At 44.5% G+C, this 20282-nt stretch overlaps 1 protein-coding gene across 1 annotated transcript in view; it reads right to left on the bottom strand.

Moving 5' to 3' along the window:
- Window positions 1–20282, bottom strand: part of WASL (WASP like actin nucleation promoting factor) — an 866451-nt gene that overhangs the window by 708932 nt on the left and 137237 nt on the right. The window contains exons 3-4 of the mRNA XM_044087330.1: window positions 3914–4000; window positions 3442–3532 (exon numbers count right to left, since the gene is read on the bottom strand). Of these exons, the coding sequence (XP_043943265.1) occupies window positions 3442–3532; window positions 3914–4000 (178 nt within the window). The remainder of the gene's footprint in view (window positions 1–3441; window positions 3533–3913; window positions 4001–20282) is intronic.

Here is a 20282-nt window from a genome sequence, read left to right as displayed (position 1 = left end):
GGCGTGTGTATATGTGCATGAGCACCCATGCATATGCATATTTTTGTGCACATGTATGCTTTCACATTTGTGCTGATATACATGTGATAATTACCAGGGAATATTGCTTGATTACCTGAACTAGGAGAGAAGCACTTATGCATATTTATTATGTTTCTTTTCTTTGGACTTTGAACTTTGCTTCAAAGATCGCTTCTGATTTAAGAAGTGGTGACCTCTTGTTTTACAATAGGAATGTTTTAAACAAAACAGAATACAAAGGAGTAAACAAGTATTTTGATATTCTACGTTAGTCATCAGGGCCTAAACAAAACTCTGTGATTACTACTTATATCCTGACCAATGCCAGCAATGTTTAAACTGTTACCGAGTAGCCTTAGCCAAATTTAACCTTGTGAACAGTTGCGATATTCTAGTGATCATGGGTTTAATGATATGACCTACTCCAAATGAGAAGAGAGACAGCAGTGAAAACTCTAAAACAGTGGTAGATTCATATTATATTCAAAATGGCAGCTGAAGGTACTTAGATGTGTGAATCTGACTTAAATTAATGATTTTGATGAGTGCAGTGTGACACTACATCATGATTGCTTTAAGTTACAGGTATTTAAAGACAGGTTTGCAGAACACTGCAGATGCTAATGAAGTGTACAATTCATTACTGCCTGTGAAGAGTATCTGACTGGTTTAGGAGATTAATTAGAATTTGAGAAGACAGGTTTTCTAAATTGTATGCCTAAAAAGTTTAATTATGTGCAGTATGCTGGTTATCCATGTTTCATCACCCTGATCTGTGTAGGGGGTACCACTTGCCACTAGTTCAGCTCCCTGTTGTACGCTACCTCTAAGCTACCTCTAAGGCTCTGGATGCAGCTTAAGAAGGCTTTCTGACTGTCCTTAGTCTGCTACACTACCAAGAACTCATAGTTGGCCTTGTTGGATTTAACTAGACCTCCTTCTTTCCTGTTTAGTTGTACAAGACAGCCATTGCTTTTAAGGGAGGTGCTTTTCCCAATTTTAGCCAGATTTCTTCTTTTAATTATATTCCAGTTTGGTGAGGATTCCAACAGTGGGGTTTGCTTTTAGTGTTTGTTTTGGTTTACTTCTGGTAGGTACAACACACACCATGTAGCCATTCACAATTTGCACAGGGACACTGAAAAGTTTCACATAGGTAACTGTGATCTCTGGGTTGGGGAAAGTCATGAATTTTGACAAACTGTCACTTAAAAGGGTGCAGTTTGCCTCTGAACAGTCCCTGTTAAAAGTTTTGATGGATTTTTCTGGGTTGAGTTTTACTTTAAATGAGACAGCTTTGTGATCCAAGTTCACTAATGAGGACATTTCATAGGGAGGGTGCAATGCACTCCCATGTTGGGGAGTACTACATCCAGTATGTCTGACTCATAGTTGGAGCGTGCACTCTCTGTTAAGAGTGTCTGTCTCAATACAGTCCAGGAAGTGCTATACCTGTGAATTTCAGGCTGCATACATTTCCCAGTCTATACAAGAGTAACTGAAGTCACCTATTAACAGAGCATTTATTTGGATGGCGAACACCTCTAGTAAGTTCTGTTAAGAGTCATTAGACTCTAGGGGCACAGATGGTGACCTGTAGTTATCCATAACATGGTGAGGGTCTTTACCTACAGTGAGTTGCACGTGGATGAGCTCTATGATAGCATCCAGTTTAACCAACCTGGAGGTATGATTGTTGCCAACATATTCTGAAAACACCTCCAACCTTTGGCTCCAGTCTGTGCTGTTGGTCTAAATGTGCAGAAGGCACTGAGTACTATCTACATCTTTAAAACAAGTCTATGGCATGGCACAGATACCTACATTCCCGAGTGAGGAGGGCTTGAAGGGTGTAGAATTTTTGTTTAGGCTCCAAGCATTGAACAAGAACACCTTAAAGTTGCTTGTAGACTTTTTCACTATGTTGATACTTTGGTCTTTTTGGAATTGCCTAAAAAAAGGCTCCAAGGAGAGTGGATAAAGTTTTATTAAATATCTGAAAACCTTGGGGGACCAGGTACAACTCAACCATGGCAAAACAAAATAGCGATGTTCTTCCAAGCTGAGATATTGGATCCACTTGGAATGACACCAGAAACTAAGCCAATCATGAAAATCAACCATTTTATTTTCAATACTGTGGAATCACCCTTGGTGAAGGCAGAATGCTGCTGAACGCAAGGCTCATACATGTGTGACATTCTGACAAATCTCTTTTCATATAGTCTAGTCACATACTTCTTGGGTCATTTACACTCAAATGGACTATGACAGAATCACATTGGTATCCAAGTTGCAGTAACTTGAGTGTGTGCATGACATTGTAGATTCTGGCCCCAGATAGGCAACTAACCATTACTTTCTCCTCATCCAATCTGGTAAGTCGGGCATCTGTGGGTTGCATAATGGAGTCCCAAATGAGAAAAGTATTGGGTAAAGTGCATGCTTGCCTTGTGGGCCTTGTACTTGGGAGACCATTATGTGTAGGCTTATGTGAGATGTTTGATGCTGCTTTTGACATGTGCTTTAATGATTGCTGAGCAGCAGTGTTGCCATTAATGGCTTAGGAGGTCTTTGACATTTGGGAAGGTTTCTTTTAAGCACCTCACCATAAAACCATCTGTGCATGGTGAATGTATGCGTCAGGTATGCAGAGTGGGTATGCTTGACAACCTTACTTGTATGCGAGATTGCTGCAGCCAAGGAAATTGTGTAATTACATCTGTCGCACACCATGTTAATTTCTTTAATAATTAACTGGTTTGTCTGAGAACATGAGACAATTGCTACATTACCTTAGGATGCCCAAATCTACCAACCTGATCACAGAGACGTTTGAAAATTGCATATCCATGTTGTCTGGTCCTGTAATAGGGTTGACTACTTAGGACTGAGGGCAGATTTTTAACAGGGGTCTCCTTGGGTAGTTTCTGGGGTTAAGGGCAGGATGTTATATAATGCTAGGATATGCCCTCTCCCCAATAAACCCACACACTGAGCTTCTTCCAGTGCTTCAAACTCAAGACGGTAAACACCTTCTGCCACAAAATGTCTGATCCTGGAATTTCTTAATCTAAAAAGCACATTAAAAGCAGCAGATTAAACAAACTACCACCAAACAACTACGTCCTTGGATAATCTGCCCTTCTGCAGAGAGATTTGGAGGCAGACAGTCTAGAAAAGCCAGACAGATAAATGCCTTTTTGCCACAAATTTAAAGAAGTATTTTAAAAATGCTCATAAAACACTAGTGATCACTGTATACTATAACCCTAACCGAAGTAAGAGATCTGAAAAAGTGGAAAGATGGAGGAAGGAAATCCATACTGGTGTCTTGGACAAGTGCTCTCCTTTCTAATGGGTCAGATTAGCAAGAACAGTACATGTTTGGTAAAGTAATCTAGCAAAAATGTTACTAACCAGATAGTGGGGTAGAATCATCTGGCAGTTTAAGCCCACCTGTGCAGTATTCATTAAAGAAAAGTCTTGTAGAGTAATACTGAAACTTCCACTAAAAATACAGTTCTACATACAAACTGTACTGCATGACAGGAAAGTTTGCGACAATGAAGCAGAATATGCCGAACACAAGCAGAGGACAGCCTCCAAATCACTCACAGTTAAAATGCACATAAAAACACTAGTAACCACTGTACTCTTTCTGAATTCTAGTAATTAACAAGAGCAGCAGGAACATGTCAGGCAACACTGGGAAAGAAATCAAAACGCTTACTGAACTACCACTACCGATTATAAAACCTGCCACGAATTTAACCAATGTGAAAAATGAAACTGAGAAGATTTTGTACAAACTGCCTAACTAAAATGCATAAATCATGCAATTCTAAAGTATAAAGCATTCCACTTTAGAAGAAAAAAAAATTAAACTTACATCACCAGGAAAGGTAATAAAGTACAGCTTTGGATGAGTAAAACAAAATGAATTGTAGAGTTCCTGTTCCCAGAGTTGCCTTGAATCCTAAAAAGGTAAAATTAACAGGAAAAGTGTCACTTTACATTATTTTTTTCTTATGAGAAATCTTCTTTAACAAATTGTCATTGCAAAGGTTTTCGTGGTAAACTACTGGCCAATAAATCTGACAATATATAAAAGAGTTTATACCACGGAGCTGTAAAAGAGAAAGAAAAAGAATTGTATACTTACCATAAAAACAAGTGCTCATGATCCATATGCATTCACTTCCACAGAAAGGATAATTTGCCACAGGGACCGGTCAGCTCAACATGTGAGCTTTCCCAACTCCTACAATGCTCTGTGCATCTCGTCTTCTCTAGATCTCCAAGGTACTCTAATATGGAGTACACATCAGGAAAAAGTACAGTTTTGTACCTACCACAAATGTAGATGTCCGATAGGTATGCATCTGCAGTCCTAACATATGGGTTGTCCTGCCTCAGGCAGCCCTTCGGTCGGCCGGATTCCAAAGTCTGGGTCTGGCCTCGGCTGATGTCGCACTTCACCCGATGTCAAAGCTGCTGTTTATTGGGTATAAAGGCATCAGCCGACGCCATTTTCCTCAGTGTTTCTTGCCCCAGATGCCAGGTGCCCTCTAGGAAGGCTAAAGTTGGATAAATGCAAATAATTCCAAACAGTAGAGAGCAAACAATATATATACATGGTTCTACCTGACTTCGTCGACAGCGCAGAAGACCGACATCGGAATCCGGAGCTCCAGAAGATCGAAAGTGAAGAAGACCGACGCGAATCGCGAGTGGCAGAACATCGACAATGCAGAAGACCGACACGACGGATGACAACACCAGCGCCGAGGATGCCGACATGGGGAAAGGCTGTGTGAGTATGCGGTAGTGACGGACGTTAGTGCAGGCAGGTAAGTGTGAGATTGACGGTCTGTGGGGATAGGGGTGGGTTAAGTGAGTTAGGGTTAGGGAGCGATAGGGGTGGGTTAAGTGAGTTAGGGTTAGGAGCGATAGGGTGGGTTAAGTGAGTTAGGGTTAGGAGCGATAGGGTGGGTTAAGTGAGTTAGGGTTAGGGGCGATAAAGGGGGTTAAGTGAGTTAGGGTTAGGAGCGGGTAGGTAAGTGTCACGATAGTGACGGACCTTAGGGTTAGGGTAAGGTTTAGTGTGGGCTTGTAAGGATTTTGGTGTGCTTGTGTTGTGTGTGTGGTTTGTGGAATGGGGATGTGTTTTGTTTTTAATAATTGTTATTGTGGTGTGTGCAGTGTATGGGGTTTCGTGTTTGTGTACCGTCGGTTATTTCGTTGTCGGTTATGTGTGGTTTCGTGTTTATGGACTGTCGAATATGTGGTGTCGGTGATGTGGTTGTCGGTGTTGTGTGGTTTCGGCTATGTCAGGTAGAACCATATACATATATACAAACAAATACACCATAATAGATTCCCCCAGCTAGCTAAAAGAGGGGTAAATACCCTAGGAATACCACAGAGGGGAAGGAGGGAGGTATGCATCTGCAGTCAGGATTACCCAATCGGACATCTACATTTATGGTAGGTACAAAACTGTACTATGTCCTTCAAGGATGCATCTGCAGTCCTAACATATGGGTAGAATACCATAGCCAAACTGGGGGAGGAGGCACTAAGATAAAGATGGTGTAGTTAAGATCCCTTGCAAAACAGCAGTTGCAAAGCCTGCTCGGGATCTAGAGTATAAGGGAAGATTATAATGCTTGGCAAATGTATGCACGGAGCTCCAAGTAGCAGCTTCTAAAATGTCTTTGGTAGCCACTCCTCGTAGGAAAGCTGTAGTGGTGGCTGTAGCTCTTGTGGAATGAGGTTTGATATTTTCAGGAGTTGTCTTTCCATGAAAAGAGTAACAAAATCGAATGCAATTTCCTATCCATTTTGAGATGGTTTTGAAATTGCTTTTCCTTGCATTCCTGTTGCATATGCTACCAGAAGCTGGTCAGTTTTTCTGCTGGTCTTAGTTCTGTCCAGATAGTAGCGTAATTGTCTGTGCACATCCAAAGTATGTAGCAGTCTTTCCCCCCTGTTCTGTGGGTAGGGGAAGAATGTAGGTAAATGAATCGCTTGGTTCAATGATACTCTGGAGACCACTTTTGGCATAAAGGTAGGGTTAGTTCTCAGAGAGACTCTATCCTGATGGAAGATAAGGAAGGGTTGTACTGCCATTAATGCCTGTAACTCAGATACCCTTCTTGCTGAAGTGATTGCTAGCAGGAAAGCAGTTTTCCAAGACAAGAACTGTAATTCTGCTGTTGCTGCTGGTTCAAAAGGCCGAAGTGTTAACTTTTCCAGCACAAAGTTGAGATCCCATGTAGGTAAAGGTGGTTTCCTTGGAGGTTTTACATTTTTGATTCCTCTCAAGAACTGCCTGAGTAGAGGATGAGAGAAGACAGGAGGATCCATGTTGTATTCTGCTGAAATTGCTGATGCATGAATCTTAATGGAGGAGTAAGACAGGCCATCGTGGAACAGTTCTGCTAAATATTCCAGGATGTGTGCTATGTTTGCCAATGAGACATTTCCTCCCTTTGCTGCACTCCAAATGAGGTATCTTTTCCACTTGGCTGAATAAGTTTTCCTTGTGGAGGGTCTGCGTGCCTCCAGGATAATGTCCTTAACCCTCTGAGATAAATCTGGGTTATTTGGTTTTATGCAATATTCCAAGCAGCTAGCTGCAGTGTTTTCAAGTTTGGATTTAGGATCTTGTAGTTGTTCTGTGTTAGAAGTAAGGGACATAGAGGTAGAGGCCATGCGTGTGTCCGAGACATGCTTCTCAGTAGCGGGTACCAATGTTGCCTCGGCCAGTCTGGAGCTATCAGGATTACCCTTGGCTGATCCTCTCTAATCTTCAGTAGAACTTTGTACATCAAAGGAAGAGGTGGAAATGCATATGCTGTCAGGTTTTTCCAGCTGAACGAAAGGGAGTCCAACCCTCTAAGCAAGTGGGTGGTATGCTCTTGTGCAGAATTTCTTCAATTGGTGGCTGTGTGGGGAGGCGAACAGGTCCATCTCTGGTAGTCCCCATTTCTTTGTTATGGCTTTGAAGATATCTGGATGCAGCATCCATTCGTGAGCATCTGTGGTAGTTCTGCTTAAGGTGTCTGCTAGAGAATTTTCTTTTCCTGGTACAAATCTGGCCTGAAGTTGAATGTTGAGATTCAGGGCCACATTCCACAGGTCCATTGCCATCCGGCATAGAGGATATGAGTGTGTACCTCCCTGTTTGTTGATGTACCACATGACTGTGGTATTGGCCGTCCTTATCAGCAGATGACCCTGTTGAAGGAGTGGTCTGAATGCCTGGATCGCATGTTTCACTGCCAGCATCTCCTTTAGATTTATGTGTAGATTCAGCTGGTCTTGGGTCCATAAGCCTTGTATACACTTGTCCACCATGTGTGCCCCCCAGCCTAGGTCTGAGGCGCCCGTGGTGATGGTCTGGCTTGGATGAGGTTTGTGGAAAGGCAATCCTCTGTTCAACTGACAGGCCTGAGCCCACCACAGGAATTCTTGTTTCAGGCATGGAATTATTGGAATAGTACAGTTTTGTACCTACCATAAATGTAGATGTTCGAAGATCCACATTGCTGCAGTCCTAACACTTGGGTAGTCCGCTGTCCCTCGGTCGGCCCAAATATCAGAGTATAAGGCTGACGTCGGTCAAGGCGCATTTGACTGACATCAGAACGTCAGGGTACAAATGCGCATGACCGACGTCATATCCTCAGTCTTTTCTTGCCCAAGATGTCAGAAGACCCTAAAAAGAAAGGTCAAAACCCATAGACAACAACTAAACAACCAACTAGCCTAACACCAAAAATATGTACAATATATACAATATATACAATTATACAATTATACCTCAGATGGATAACCCAACCCACACAACCACCTCAAACTACAGAGGGAAGGAGGAGGGTAATGGAATGCAGCAATGTGGATCTTCGAACATCTACATTTATGGTAGGTACAAAACTGTACTATGTTCTTCATCTCACATTGCGGCAGTCTTAACACTTGGGTAGAAGCCCAAAGCAGAGGTAAGGAGGATGGCTAAACTATAATGAAGCAGGAGCTGCCAAAATGCCCTGCAACACCGCAGTGGCAAAACCAGCCCTGGATTTAGAGTACAGTGGAAGGTGGTAATGCCTAGAGAAGGTATGCACTGAACTCCAAGTGGCTGCCTCCAAAATATCCTTAGTAGCCACCCCCTCAAAAAGCTGTTGAAGTGGCAGTAGCCCTAGTGGAATGAGGCCTAATCCCAGCTGGAATCTCTTTGCCATGATGGGAATAACAGAAAGCAATGCAAAATCCAATCCACTTAGAAATAGTTTGTTTTGACACTGGCTTGCCCTGAGAGCACAAAGCAAAAGAAACTAATAACTGCTGAGATTGTCTGAACCCTTTAGTTCTGTCCAAATAATATCGCAACTGCCTGTGTACATCTAAAGTGTGCAAAATCTTTTCACCTTTAGTTTGGGGATTTGCATAAAAAGTAGGCAAATGAATAGTTTGGTTTAAAGCCACACTAGAAACCACTTTAGGCATAAAGGAAGGATTGGTACGTAAAGATACCCTATCCTTATGGAAAATTAAGAAAGGCTCAACTGCCATAAGGGCCTGCAATTCAGAAACCCTTCTTGCAGAGGTAATGGCCAACATAAAAGCAGTCTTCCATGACAAATATTTCAACTCAGCTGTAGCTGCAGGCTCAAGGTTGTAGAGTGAGTTTCTCCAACACAAAATTGAGATCCCAAGCGGGAGTAGGAGCTCTTGGGGGTCTTATATACTTTGCCCCACTAAGTAATTGCTTGAACAAAGGATGAGAAAACAATGGTGGGTCACAGTCGAAGTGAGCTGAAATTGCTGCAGCATGAATCTTAATAGAAGAGAAGGACAAACCTTTGTCCAACAACTCAGTAAGATATTGAAGAGCCACACTTAAATCAGGCTCAGAAACATCCAAATCCTTAGCTGCACTCCAAAATAAAAATCTCTTCCATTTATCTGCGTACACTTTCCTTGTACTAGGCCTTCTAGCTTCCAAAATCACATTCAAAACTTGTTGTGGAAGTTGAGACCCTCTATGGTTTAAAACAGAATATGCCATGCTGTTAGGTGAAGAGAGTGAAGTTTGACATTGAGCAAATGACTGTCCTCCTGGGACAACAGATGTGGAATCAAAGGCAAAGGCCATGGAGGCTTCTGTACTAGACTTCTCAGTAATGGGTACCAGTGCTGTCGAGGCCAATCTGGAGCTATCAAAATCATCCTTGGCTTGTCCTGTCTGACCTTTAGAAGTACCTTTGGGAGGAGAGGCAGAGGTGGAAAGGCATACACATGAAGATTTTTCCAACTGAAAGAAAGAGCATCCACTTTCCAAGCTGTGGGATGAAACCTTTTCATGCAAAACTTTGGCAGCTGGTGGTTTAGTGGAGAAGCGAACAGATCTATGTCTGGAGTTCCCCAGGACACTGTCAATTTCTGAAATACATGAAGATCCAGTTTCCATTCGTGGGGATCCATGATTTGTCTGCTTAACACATCTGCTAAGGAGTTCTGTGCTCCCGGCAGAAACCTTGCCTGAAGACTTAGTTGTAAACTGAGAGCAGTCTCCCACAAAATCATTGCTTGCCTGCATAGAGGGTAAGAATGTGTTCCCCCTTGCTTGTTGACGTACCACATGACAGTTGTGTTGTCTGTTAGAATCAACACCTGCCCTGGAAGAAGTAAATCCTTGAAAGCTATTAATGCAAACTGGACTGCTAACATCTCCTTCAAGTTGATATGTAGATGCTGTAGTCTGACAGGCCACTTGTCTTGTATCCACTTTCCGTTTAGATGAGCTCCCCAAGCTTTGTCTGAGGCATCTGTCGTTAAAATTTGACTCGCCTCTGGCCGGGTCACAGAGAGTCCCTTGTTTAGGTGACATTCCTGAGCCCACCACAAAAATTCCTTTTGAATGCAAGGTATTATTTGAATGACAGTGTCCAGATGCTGGCAGTGCTGTGTCCATACATTTTGAGATACCATTGCAACTTCCTCATATGCAGTTTGGCATTGGGAAGCACCAGAATACAAGATGCCATGAACCCTAAGGCTTGAAGGACTGTCCTTGCAGTCAGCCCAGACTGAAGAGATAGATGATGGAAGTAAAGGAAAGATTCTTTTGTTTGTCCGGGTTAGAAAGGCCATCTGGGATGCTGTATTCAGTCTTACACCCAGAAAGCACATGTCTTGAGAGGGTACTAGACTGGACTTTATTGCGTTCACAGAATACCCCAGGCATCTTAGCACTGCTATCACATACTCCAAATGACGAAGAAGCTCGTCCCTTCCTTGAGCCAGAATCAGGCAATTGTCCAAATAAGGATAGATTTGTATTCCTTTTAGCCTGAAGAAAGCTATCACTGGAGCCAGAACTTTCGTAAATACTCTGGCCGCAGTAGATAAGCCAAAGGGCAATGCAGAGAACTGATAGTGAGAAGTCCCAGTCCGAAAACGCAGACATTTCCTGCAACTTAGCCTGATAGGAACATGAAGGTAAGCCTCCTTGAGATCCAAAGTTACCATCCAGTGATCCTTGCCCAGTAGAGGTAAAAGCTGTTGTAACGACAACATTTTGAACTTGGGAATGTCCAGATAAGTGTTGAGGATAGATAAATCCAAAATTGGTCTCCACGTGTTCCCCTTTTGGCACAAGGAACAGGCGAGAATAAAATCCTAGGCCCCTTTCTGGCATAGGAACCGGCTGTATGGCCCCTATTTGGAGTAACAGAGAAATTTGCTTGTGAGCCTCTATTCTTTGTTGAGGAGGAATGTCTGGCATGCCTTTAAAAGGAGGCAAGGTATGGAAATAAAACCTGTAACCGTGATGTATGATATCCAGTACCCATCTGTCTTGGGTAATCAAACTCCAATTTTCTTTGAAAAGTGCCAACCTTCCTCCCAAAGGTGCTGCCAGGCGAGAAGGTTCTGGCAGCTGAAAAGGTAGGTCATTGGGTCTGTTTACGAAAGGACTGACCCCTGCCCTCACCCGAAGACTGTGCAGGAGAACTCCCTGTTCTAGGCCTGAAAGAGCCCTGACCTCTGCCCCTGCCACGCCTAGATCTACCCCTAGACTGGGAATCATAAGAAGGATACGCCCACCCTTTAGTAGGCCAATTTCTACTAAACTTTGGAGGCTGAACCTGCAAAAAATCTTTAACAGTCTGCATAGACTTAGCCTTGTCTTCCATTTTCTTTAAAACTGCCTCAACAGGAGAACCAAACAAGACATCAGATTGTAAAGGGGCATCCAAAATCCTAGTTTTAACATGGTCAGATAAATTTTGATCCCTCAGCCAGGCATGCCTGCGAAGAACTGACCCAGTGGCAGCCACCCTAGATGAGGCCTGAACAGCATCAAAACCACATTGCAAAGAATGCTTACCCACCTGTTCAGAAACATGCACTAAATCTTGTAACTCTTTACAATCAATACCTTCCGCCAGAGCATCAACCTTAGATTTCAACTGTGAAAGGAGATAAATTTGATATTTCAACATGTGAAACTGGCAATTCAAAGCTCTCATGGCTAGAGTGAAAGAAGTATAAACTTTCTTTCCCCACCTATCCAAGGCCCTGGCCTCTTTATCTGCCGGAACTGGATTCTTGACAACAGAAGCCTTAACACCCTTAGGCCCCTGGCTAACAGTTTCTGGGTCTGCCCTAGGACTCTTAAAAAGATACTTATGAGCTTCAGGCACCCTGTAATACCTATCTGGTTTAACAGGAGCAGGAGGCAAAGAATCAGGATTAAGAGAAGCCTCTGCAAACACATCTTCCACCACATTCAGAACAGGAGGTATAGCTAAAGGCCTATGCTGGGGTAAAACAAAATTCCCTAAGCGTTTCCTGGAATCAGAGAAATCCTGACCTTCCCATTTAAAATGCTCTCTCATGGAGTGAAGGGTCTCTGAAAAAGAAAAATCCTTAGGAGGAGAAGCAGAAGGAGTAGAATCATCCACATCAGAATCAAAATAATGAGAATACTCCTGCAAGTCTTCAGTCAAGACTCAGACACATCCGAAGCCTGCTCATAATCCCCCAACACAGGTTCCATCCTAGGCCTCTTATCAGGAGGGGGCATAGAGCCTCTAATCAAAGTAATTAAATCTTCTGCCATTTTAAGCATGTGCTTCTTGGGCACTGAACCTGAAGAACTAGGAGTGACACCCACAGAAGCAAAACTAGACCTGCCTCTAGGAGAAGCCTTGGAAGCAGAAAGAGAGGGCCTAGATACCTTAGGAAGGGAGGGGAGTACAGTTACCTGAGAAGCCCCTACAGCCTGACCTGCCTCCTGGGAGGCCACATCCTGTAAAAACACAGTTTCTCCCTGGGACTCCAGAGAGGCCTCCGGAACCACCAGTTCCACTGGCCTCTAAAGAACCGGGCGTCCGTTCGACTCCTCTAACCTAGGTTTAACTGCCTTGTCCTTGCGCTTCTTTGAGGAAGCCGGCGTCGGAGCATCCGACGGCATATTGTAATTGCACCGCTTCCCAAAGACCAACCTGGCACAATCCAACCTACGCTTTATAGTGCTTATTGAACCTAGCACAACAGCGACGCCCAACAACGCCGTGCTCAGGTCCCAAACAAGGTATACACAAATTATGGTAATCCCTATGCGGTATCTGTTTCCCACAAGAAATGCAGTTATTCACTTTTTCTGACATCCGGTAAACCACTGAGGCAAGAAAAAACCAGAATATTCCCCAACGGGGTACTTAACCAACTCTGACTTCGTTCTGAAACTCCCGACCAAAATTTCAGAACGCCGAACGGCACTTGCAACACTGCTTCTGCATCGGACCATGCGGCAAAAAAGACTGAGGATATGACGTCGGTCATGCGCATTTGTACCCTGACGTTCTGATGTCAGTCAAATGCGCCTTGACCGACGTCAGCCTTATACTCTGATATTCGGGCCGACCGAGGGACAGCGGACTACCCAAGTGTTAGGACTGCAGCAATGTGAGATGAAGAACATCTGGGCTTCTAGACTGTTCTTGTGTTGAGACCATACATTCCTTAGGTACCATTGTAACTTTCTCATATGCAGCCTGGCATGCGGAATCAATATTATGCAGGATGCCATGTAACCCAGGGCTTGCAGGACTTTCCTTGCAGTAAGCTGAGTTTGTGTTAATGTCATGAAGTAGACTGGTAGTTGCTTTTGTTTTTCTTCTGTGAGAAAAGCCATCTGAGTTGATGTATCCAGTTCTGCACCCAAGAATGTTATCCTTTGGGATGGTACTAGTCTTGACTTTTGCATGTTGACTGTGTATCCCAAGGCTTGCAACAGTTGTATGACATTTTCCAAATTTTTTGTTAATTTTGTCTTGTTGTCCGCTTGTATTAGGCAGTCATCCAGGTATGGGTAAATTTGAATTCCCAGAAGCCTGCAATGAGCAATTACTGATGCCAGGCATTTCGTGAATACTCTGGGCGCAGTAGATAAGCCAAAGGGCAATGCTGAGAATTGATAATGCTCTGATCCTGCAAGAAATCTGAGGTGTCTTCTGCAATCTGGTCATATAGGGACGTGCAGGTATGCCTCCTTGAGATCTAGAGTCACCAGCCAAGACTCCTTGCCCAGCATGGGAAGAAGCTGCTGGAGGGTCAGCATTTTGAATTTTGGAACAATGAGGAATGTGTTCAGTGCGGACAAGTCGAGAATAGGTCTCCATTGATTTTCTTTTCTTGGTACAAGGAAAAGCCTGGAGTAAAATCCTTGGCCTTGTTGCATAGGTGGTACCTTTTCTATAGCTCTCATCCTTGGTAAGTTGTTGATTTGTCTTGGAGCGTCTGTTTTTTGGCTTGGTGGTAGGTTTGGCATTCCTCTCTTTTTTGGTAGAGTGTGGAAGTGAAACCTGTAGCCCTTGTCTATTGTTTGTAAAGTCCATTTGTCTCCTGTAATGCAATGCCAGTTGTTGGAAAATAAGGCTAGCTTTCTGCCCAAGGGTGCTTCCAGTTGTTCCCTGGTAGGCGGAACAAGAGCCAAGTCATTGTGTCTGCCTTGTGGAAGTGGTTGTAGTTGAATCTGTGGCAGTACTTCTCTGGTTGGTAGATTGCCACTGACGTCCCCTGTAGGCACCCCTAGATTGACCTCTGCCTCTTGGGCATCTATTTCTGCCTCTCTGTGCTCTGGAGTTGTCTGGAAAGGCCCAATTCTTCGAAGGCCAATTTCTGCTAAACCTCGGAGGTTGGACCTGTAAGAAATCCTTGACTGTTTGGACAGATTTTGCTTTTTCTTCCACCTTCTTTAGAACCTCCTGTGCAGGGCAGCCAAACAAACTTTGTTTCTCCATGGGAGCATCTAGGAGTTTTGACTTAACATGGTCTGGTAAGGATTGTTCTTTTAACCAGGCATGCCTTCAAATCACTGTTCCAGTCATAGCTGATCTAAAGGAAGCCTCCAGTGCATCATAGCCACATTTTAAGAAATGGTTACTGACCTGCTGAGAGTTATGTACCAAATCCTGAAGGGACTTGCGGTGTATAGGTTCAGGAGAAGACAGTTTTTTATTTAGCTGGTCTAACAAAAATTCCTGGTACTAAATCATGTGGAATTGACAGTTTAAGGCTCTGGCCGAAAGAGTAGCAGAAGTATAAACCTTTTTACCCCATCTCTCTAATGCTCTAGATTCCTTTCAGAGGGAAGAGGGTTTTGGCAGAGGCAGCTGCCACACCTTTAGGGCCCTGTGAAATGGTTTCAGGGTCTGCAACAGGAGCCTTATACAAATGGTAGTGTGTGTCCGGGACCCTGTAATATCTGTCAGGCTTGGCAGGGGCCGGAGGAAGAGAATCAGGGGAAGTACAGGCATCATTATATGCATCAACAACTGTTAGTACTGGAGGAATGGCTAAAGGCCTATGCTGTGGTAAGTGTAAAAAAGTCCTTAGCCTTTTCCTTGAATCTGAAAAATCCTGGCCCTGCCATTGGAAGTGTTCCCTCATAGCATGCAAGGTTTCCCCAAAGGAAAATTCTTCAGGAGGAGAAGCAGAAGGAATGGAGTCTTCTGCATCAGAATCCTCATAAGGAGAATATGGGCCTTCCTGAGGGTCTGAAATGTCTGAGTTAACCGAGGAATAGTCTGTAGAGACAGGTTCCGGGGGTTCAGTCCTAGGCCTCTTATCTGGAGGGGGCTGAGAGGCCCTGTCTGGGTGAGGCTGGGATCCCCTGATCAAAGAAATGAGATCTTCAGCCAGGTTGAGTATTTGGGAACTAGAGGCAGGCCTATGTGAGGGAGTTTTAGCAGGTAAGGCCTTAGAAGATTTAGCTTCTTTAGCCCTGGCAAAAGCCTCGATAGACATAGAAGCAGGGGGTCTAGCAGCCCCACGTGCAGGGGTAGATATGTCTAAAGGAATAGTGTCTGACAAATCCTGGGTGCCTGCTTCTGTAGCAGTAAATTCAGTAGCAGATTCAGCCATGCTCTGTGAGGGCTCGGCTATCGGAGGCATGCTTTCGGCCGAAGGAAGAACCGGGGACTCTGTTTCAGCCGAAACAGAGACACTCGCGGTTGGCCTAACCGTGGTTTCAGCCGAAACCGCAGGCCGCGAATGTCGGTCCTTTTCCTTACGCTTTTTAGCTAATTGTGTAGTCGGAGTCTCCGACGGCATTTTGTATGCAAAAGCAGGACCAAAAAACTCCTCTGCAAACTCCGACCGACGTCTAAGTGTCTGTCGGTTGAAGGAAGCACAGGCTAGACAAGCTGATACGTCGTGGTCTGGGCCTAAGCAATCCTTATGAGGTATTCGTTTCCCACAAGTTAAACAATTATTTACTTTGTCTGACATCGGCTGAGGCAAGAGAGAGTCCCCAACAGGGTACTTAGCTTTTTAGAAGTCTTCGGTAGTAGAAATCTCTGGATCTGACCGACCGGCACTTGCAAACAGCTTCTGCTTCGGGCACGACGCGGCAAGAAAGACTGAGGAAAATGGCGTTGGCTGATGCCTTTATACCCAATAAACAGCAGCTATGACGTCGGGTGAAGTGCGACATCAGCCGAGGCCAGACCCAGACTTTGGAATCCGGCCGACCGAAGGGCTGCCCGAGGCAGGACAACCCATATGTTAGGACTGCAGATGCATCCTTGAAGGACATCAAACCACTATTACATATGTAGCGTCAAATTAATAACCCCATACACAACTTCAGCTCTTCTCGAGCAAGGGATGGGGGAAAAGGAGGCTGGGTACATGACAGCAAGGGCAACGGGTAATAAAGGAGGCTGGGTACATGACAGCAAGGGCAATGGATAATAAAGGAGGCTGGGTACATGACAATAAGGGCAACGGCTAATAAAGATACACAAGTTATCAACTTACCAGAACAAGACATTTCTGTCTGTACTCTGGAATGCATGAACTGGTCAGTGAAGGGATCACGTCAATCACCCTGCTAGACAGGGGTCCAGGGAAGTAAACACTGTGAGAAGAAATAGCCAGGGAATTGTTATGGCTAAGCTTGTATAGGCCCTAGGGCCAATAGCCTAGTACCAACCTATGAACCTATGGCATCAAAGAGGACTTCAAGTTGTAGCTAGTCTACACAGAGACAAACTAAATCTAGCGTTCTGTTAAGTAAATAACTTCTGTATTTATGCTGGTTCTGTGTGTACACTGGAAGAGATGGATGGAATCCCTAGCACACTTCAGAAGGAATTACAATAGCAGGCCTTTGAGAAGGGAAGCCCTAAATGAAGCTTTAGACATGGATAAAGTATTCAAACTACGTCTAGTAAATGTGTGAAAGGGAGGTTATTTTGTGCAGTTGCTACACTTTTCATACAGATAAAGCTTTCTAGGGGAAAGATGCTGATGTAGTCTAAGTGCTGACACCATGTGCTCTTGGTTTGCAAAGTAGCTGACTGTTGCCAACAGCCCACATTTATGCAGTGAGACAACAGTCTGGATTGTGAAAGCTCTGCATCTTTCTGGCCTTTATTTTTGAAAATAAAAAAATGACCGGGCATCTTTTCTGAATTCATTTGCTGTTTGTGGGTAAAATCTAAGCTTCTTATGCACATTCAAGCAGTGCAGTCTTTATTCACCCTTGCTGGTATACTTTGGAAAAAACTGATAGACTAATACATTGATTGATTTAAATAAATCAGGCCCTGTAAGACTGCTGTGGCAAATCCAGCTCTGGATTTAGTGAAAGTGTGTACAGAGCTCCAGGTTGCAGCTTCCAGGATGTCCCTGGTAGGGACTTCCCTGAGGAATGCTGTAGGGGTTGATGTAGCCCTAATGGAATATGTTCTGATCCCCTGTGGGGTAGGTTTCCCATGGTGTTTGTAACAGAAATGGATGCAGTGTGCTATCCATTTAGAAATGGTTTGCTTTGAAATGGCCTTGCCCTCTGCCCCTGCAGCAAAGCTGGCTAGCAGCTGGTCAGATTTTCTGAAAGGCTTAGTCCTGTCCGGATGGAACTTGAAATGCCTGTGCACGTCCAGGGAGTGCAGTATCCTTTCCCCTTTATTCTGAGGATTAGGGAAAAAAGTTGGCAAATGAATGGATTGGTTTAAAGTCAAACTAGATACCACCTTGGGCATAAATGATGGGTTAGTCCTGAGGGAGACCCTGTCCGCATGGAAGATGATGAAGGGTTCCACGGCCATAAGGGCCTGCAACTCAAACACGCTTCTTGCTGAAGTGACGCCTAGAAGTAAAGCTGTTTTCCTTGAGAGGAATTTTAACTCTGCTGTGGTAGCAGGTTCAAAGGGTGAAATTGTGAGCTTTTCCAATACAAGGTTAAGGTCCCAGGCAGGAGTGGGAGCTCTCCTGGGGGGTCTTAAATGTTTGGCTCCTCTCAGGAAATGTTTGAGCAGAGGATGAGAGAAAAGAGGTGGCTCAGTATTATAATGAGCTGAGATGGCAGAGGCATGAATCTTAATTGAAGAGAAGGATAGGTCTTTGTGGCGCATTTCTGTTAAGTAATCTAGTACATGAGGTAAGTTGGGCACAGTTGTGTCCATTCCCTGAGAATGGATCCAGGAGCAGTATCTTTTCCACTTTTCCAAATAGAATTTTCTAGTACTAGGCCTCCTTGTCTCAAGAATGACATCCAGCACCTGTTTACGGAGAGCTGCTGGTGAAGAATTCAGTGGATGAGCCAGGCTGCTAGGTTCTGGGTCTGTAGCTGAGGGTGAAGAATCTGGCCAGCTAGCTGGGACAGCAGGGAAGGAGTCTGAGGCAGGTGCCATGGTGGCAGCACTGTCAGACTGCGCAAAAGAGGGTACCAGTGCTGGCATGGCCTGTCTGGTGCAAGCAGGATTGTCCTTGGCTTGTCCGGTTTTACCTTTAGTAGAACCTTCGAGAGGCAGGGCAGAGGAGGAGAGGCAAGGACTGAGAGGTTTTCCAGGTGAAGGACAGGGCACCCACTTTCCAAGCTTGGCTGTGGGGAGTTCTGGTACAATATTTGCTCAATTGATAATTCTGAGGGGAAGCAAACAGGTCCCCCCTCTGGTGCCCCCCACCTGTTCCTCAAAAGCTTGAATATTTAGGGTTCCAGTTTCCACTCGTGTGGGTCCATGTGATCTCTACTTAAGCCATCTGCCAGTGAATTTAGTTTGCCTGGCAGGAAATGAACTTGCAGTTGCACCTAGCTGCTCAAGGCTGTGTTCCACAGAGCCATGGCTAATCTGCAGAGTGGGTAGGAATGGGTTCCTCCCTGCTTGTTTATGTACCACAACTGTGGTGTTGTCCGTCTTTACCAAAAGTTGTCTTGGAATAATAAGGCCTTTGATGGCTGTCAGAGCAGTCTGTACAGCTAACATTTCTTTTTGATTGATATGCAGGTGCATTTGCTTTGGGTTCCATTTGCCCTGAATGCACTACCCTGCCATGTGAGCCCCCCATGCATAGTCTGATGAGTCTGTTAGGGTTTGGGTGGCAGCGGGTAGAGTGAAAGGGAGTCCCTTGTTGTGGTCGCAGTCCTCTGCCCACCAAAGGAACTCTGTCCTTAGGCAAGGAATGATAGGAATCATTGTTTCCAGGTCCTGAGAATGTTGACACCAGAGACTTTTTAGGTACCATTGAAGTTTCCTCATATGCAATCTTACATATGGAATTAATAGAATGCAAGAGGCCATGAACCCCAGGGCTTGCAGTATTTTTCTTGCAGATAGCCAGGTTTTGGTGGCCAGTAGATTGAAGTAGTTTGTCAAATACATTTGTTTCTCTGGAGTGAGGAATGCCATCTGGGAAGTTGTGTTCAAGCTTGCTCCCAGGAATACAATCTGTTGGCTGGGTACCAGCTGTGATTTCTTTTCATTGATGGTATACTCCAGTGAAGTTAGACGTCTCTCTACAAATGCCAGGTGCTGTAGTAGCAAGTCCTGACTGTCTGCCTGAATCAGACAATCGTCAAGTATGGGTAAATCTGAATTCTTCTCTGCCTGCAATATGCAATAGCTGGAGCTAGGCACTTTGTGAATACCCTGGGCGCAGTAGATAAGCCAATGAGAAGTGCAAAGAACTGATAGTGCACACAGCCTGCTCTGAAGCGTAGGTCATTTCCTGCAAGACTCCCTTATGAGGAAGTGCAGATGAGCTTCTTTTAAGTCTAGGGTTGCTAGCCAACAGTCCTTGACTAGCATAGGAAGCAGCTGTTGCAAAGTTAGCATTTTGAATTTTGGAAACACCAGAAAGGTGTTGAGAATGGACAGATAAAGGATTGGACGCCAAGAGCTTTCTTTTCTGGGAACCAGAAACAGTCTGGAATAAAAGCCTTGTCCCCTTTGTTCTGCTGGGACAGGTTGAATAGCTTTGATAATGAGAAGAGAAAGTACTTGCTTTTGGGCCTCTGCCCACTAGTTTGGGGGGAGGTCTGGCCATCCGCTTAGGGTTGGGAGTGAGTGGAAGTGGAATCTGTATCCCTGGGGAAACAATGTTTAAGACCCATCTGTCTTTGGAAATGTTTTCCCAGTTTCTGGCATGCAGGGCAAGTTTCCCTCCTAAAGGTGCAAGTACTTGGACAAGGCTTGGAAGAGTTAAGGATAAGTCACTGTGCAATTTTACCATAGGATGGTGGCTTACTACTCCCTGTTTTGGGTGTGGGAGCACTCCATTGCTTAGATCTGTGCATAACCTGAGACTGAAGTTTCTTGCATTGGCTGGGAATCAAACCCAGGTCAACAGCTTGGAAGCAGCTATGCTCACCACTATACCACTAAAGCTACCTTGGTGGACTGCTGCCCCTGGGCTTGGACTGAGAAGGTCTGAAAGGGACTGAAAAAGACCAGGTT

The sequence above is a fragment of the Protopterus annectens genome, chromosome 11.part0 (assembly GCF_019279795.1).
Source record: "Protopterus annectens isolate FY-2018-M chromosome 11.part0, PAN1.0, whole genome shotgun sequence".
Taxonomy (NCBI): domain Eukaryota; kingdom Metazoa; phylum Chordata; order Ceratodontiformes; family Protopteridae; genus Protopterus; species Protopterus annectens.
This window is presented reverse-complemented; position numbering and strand designations above follow the sequence as displayed.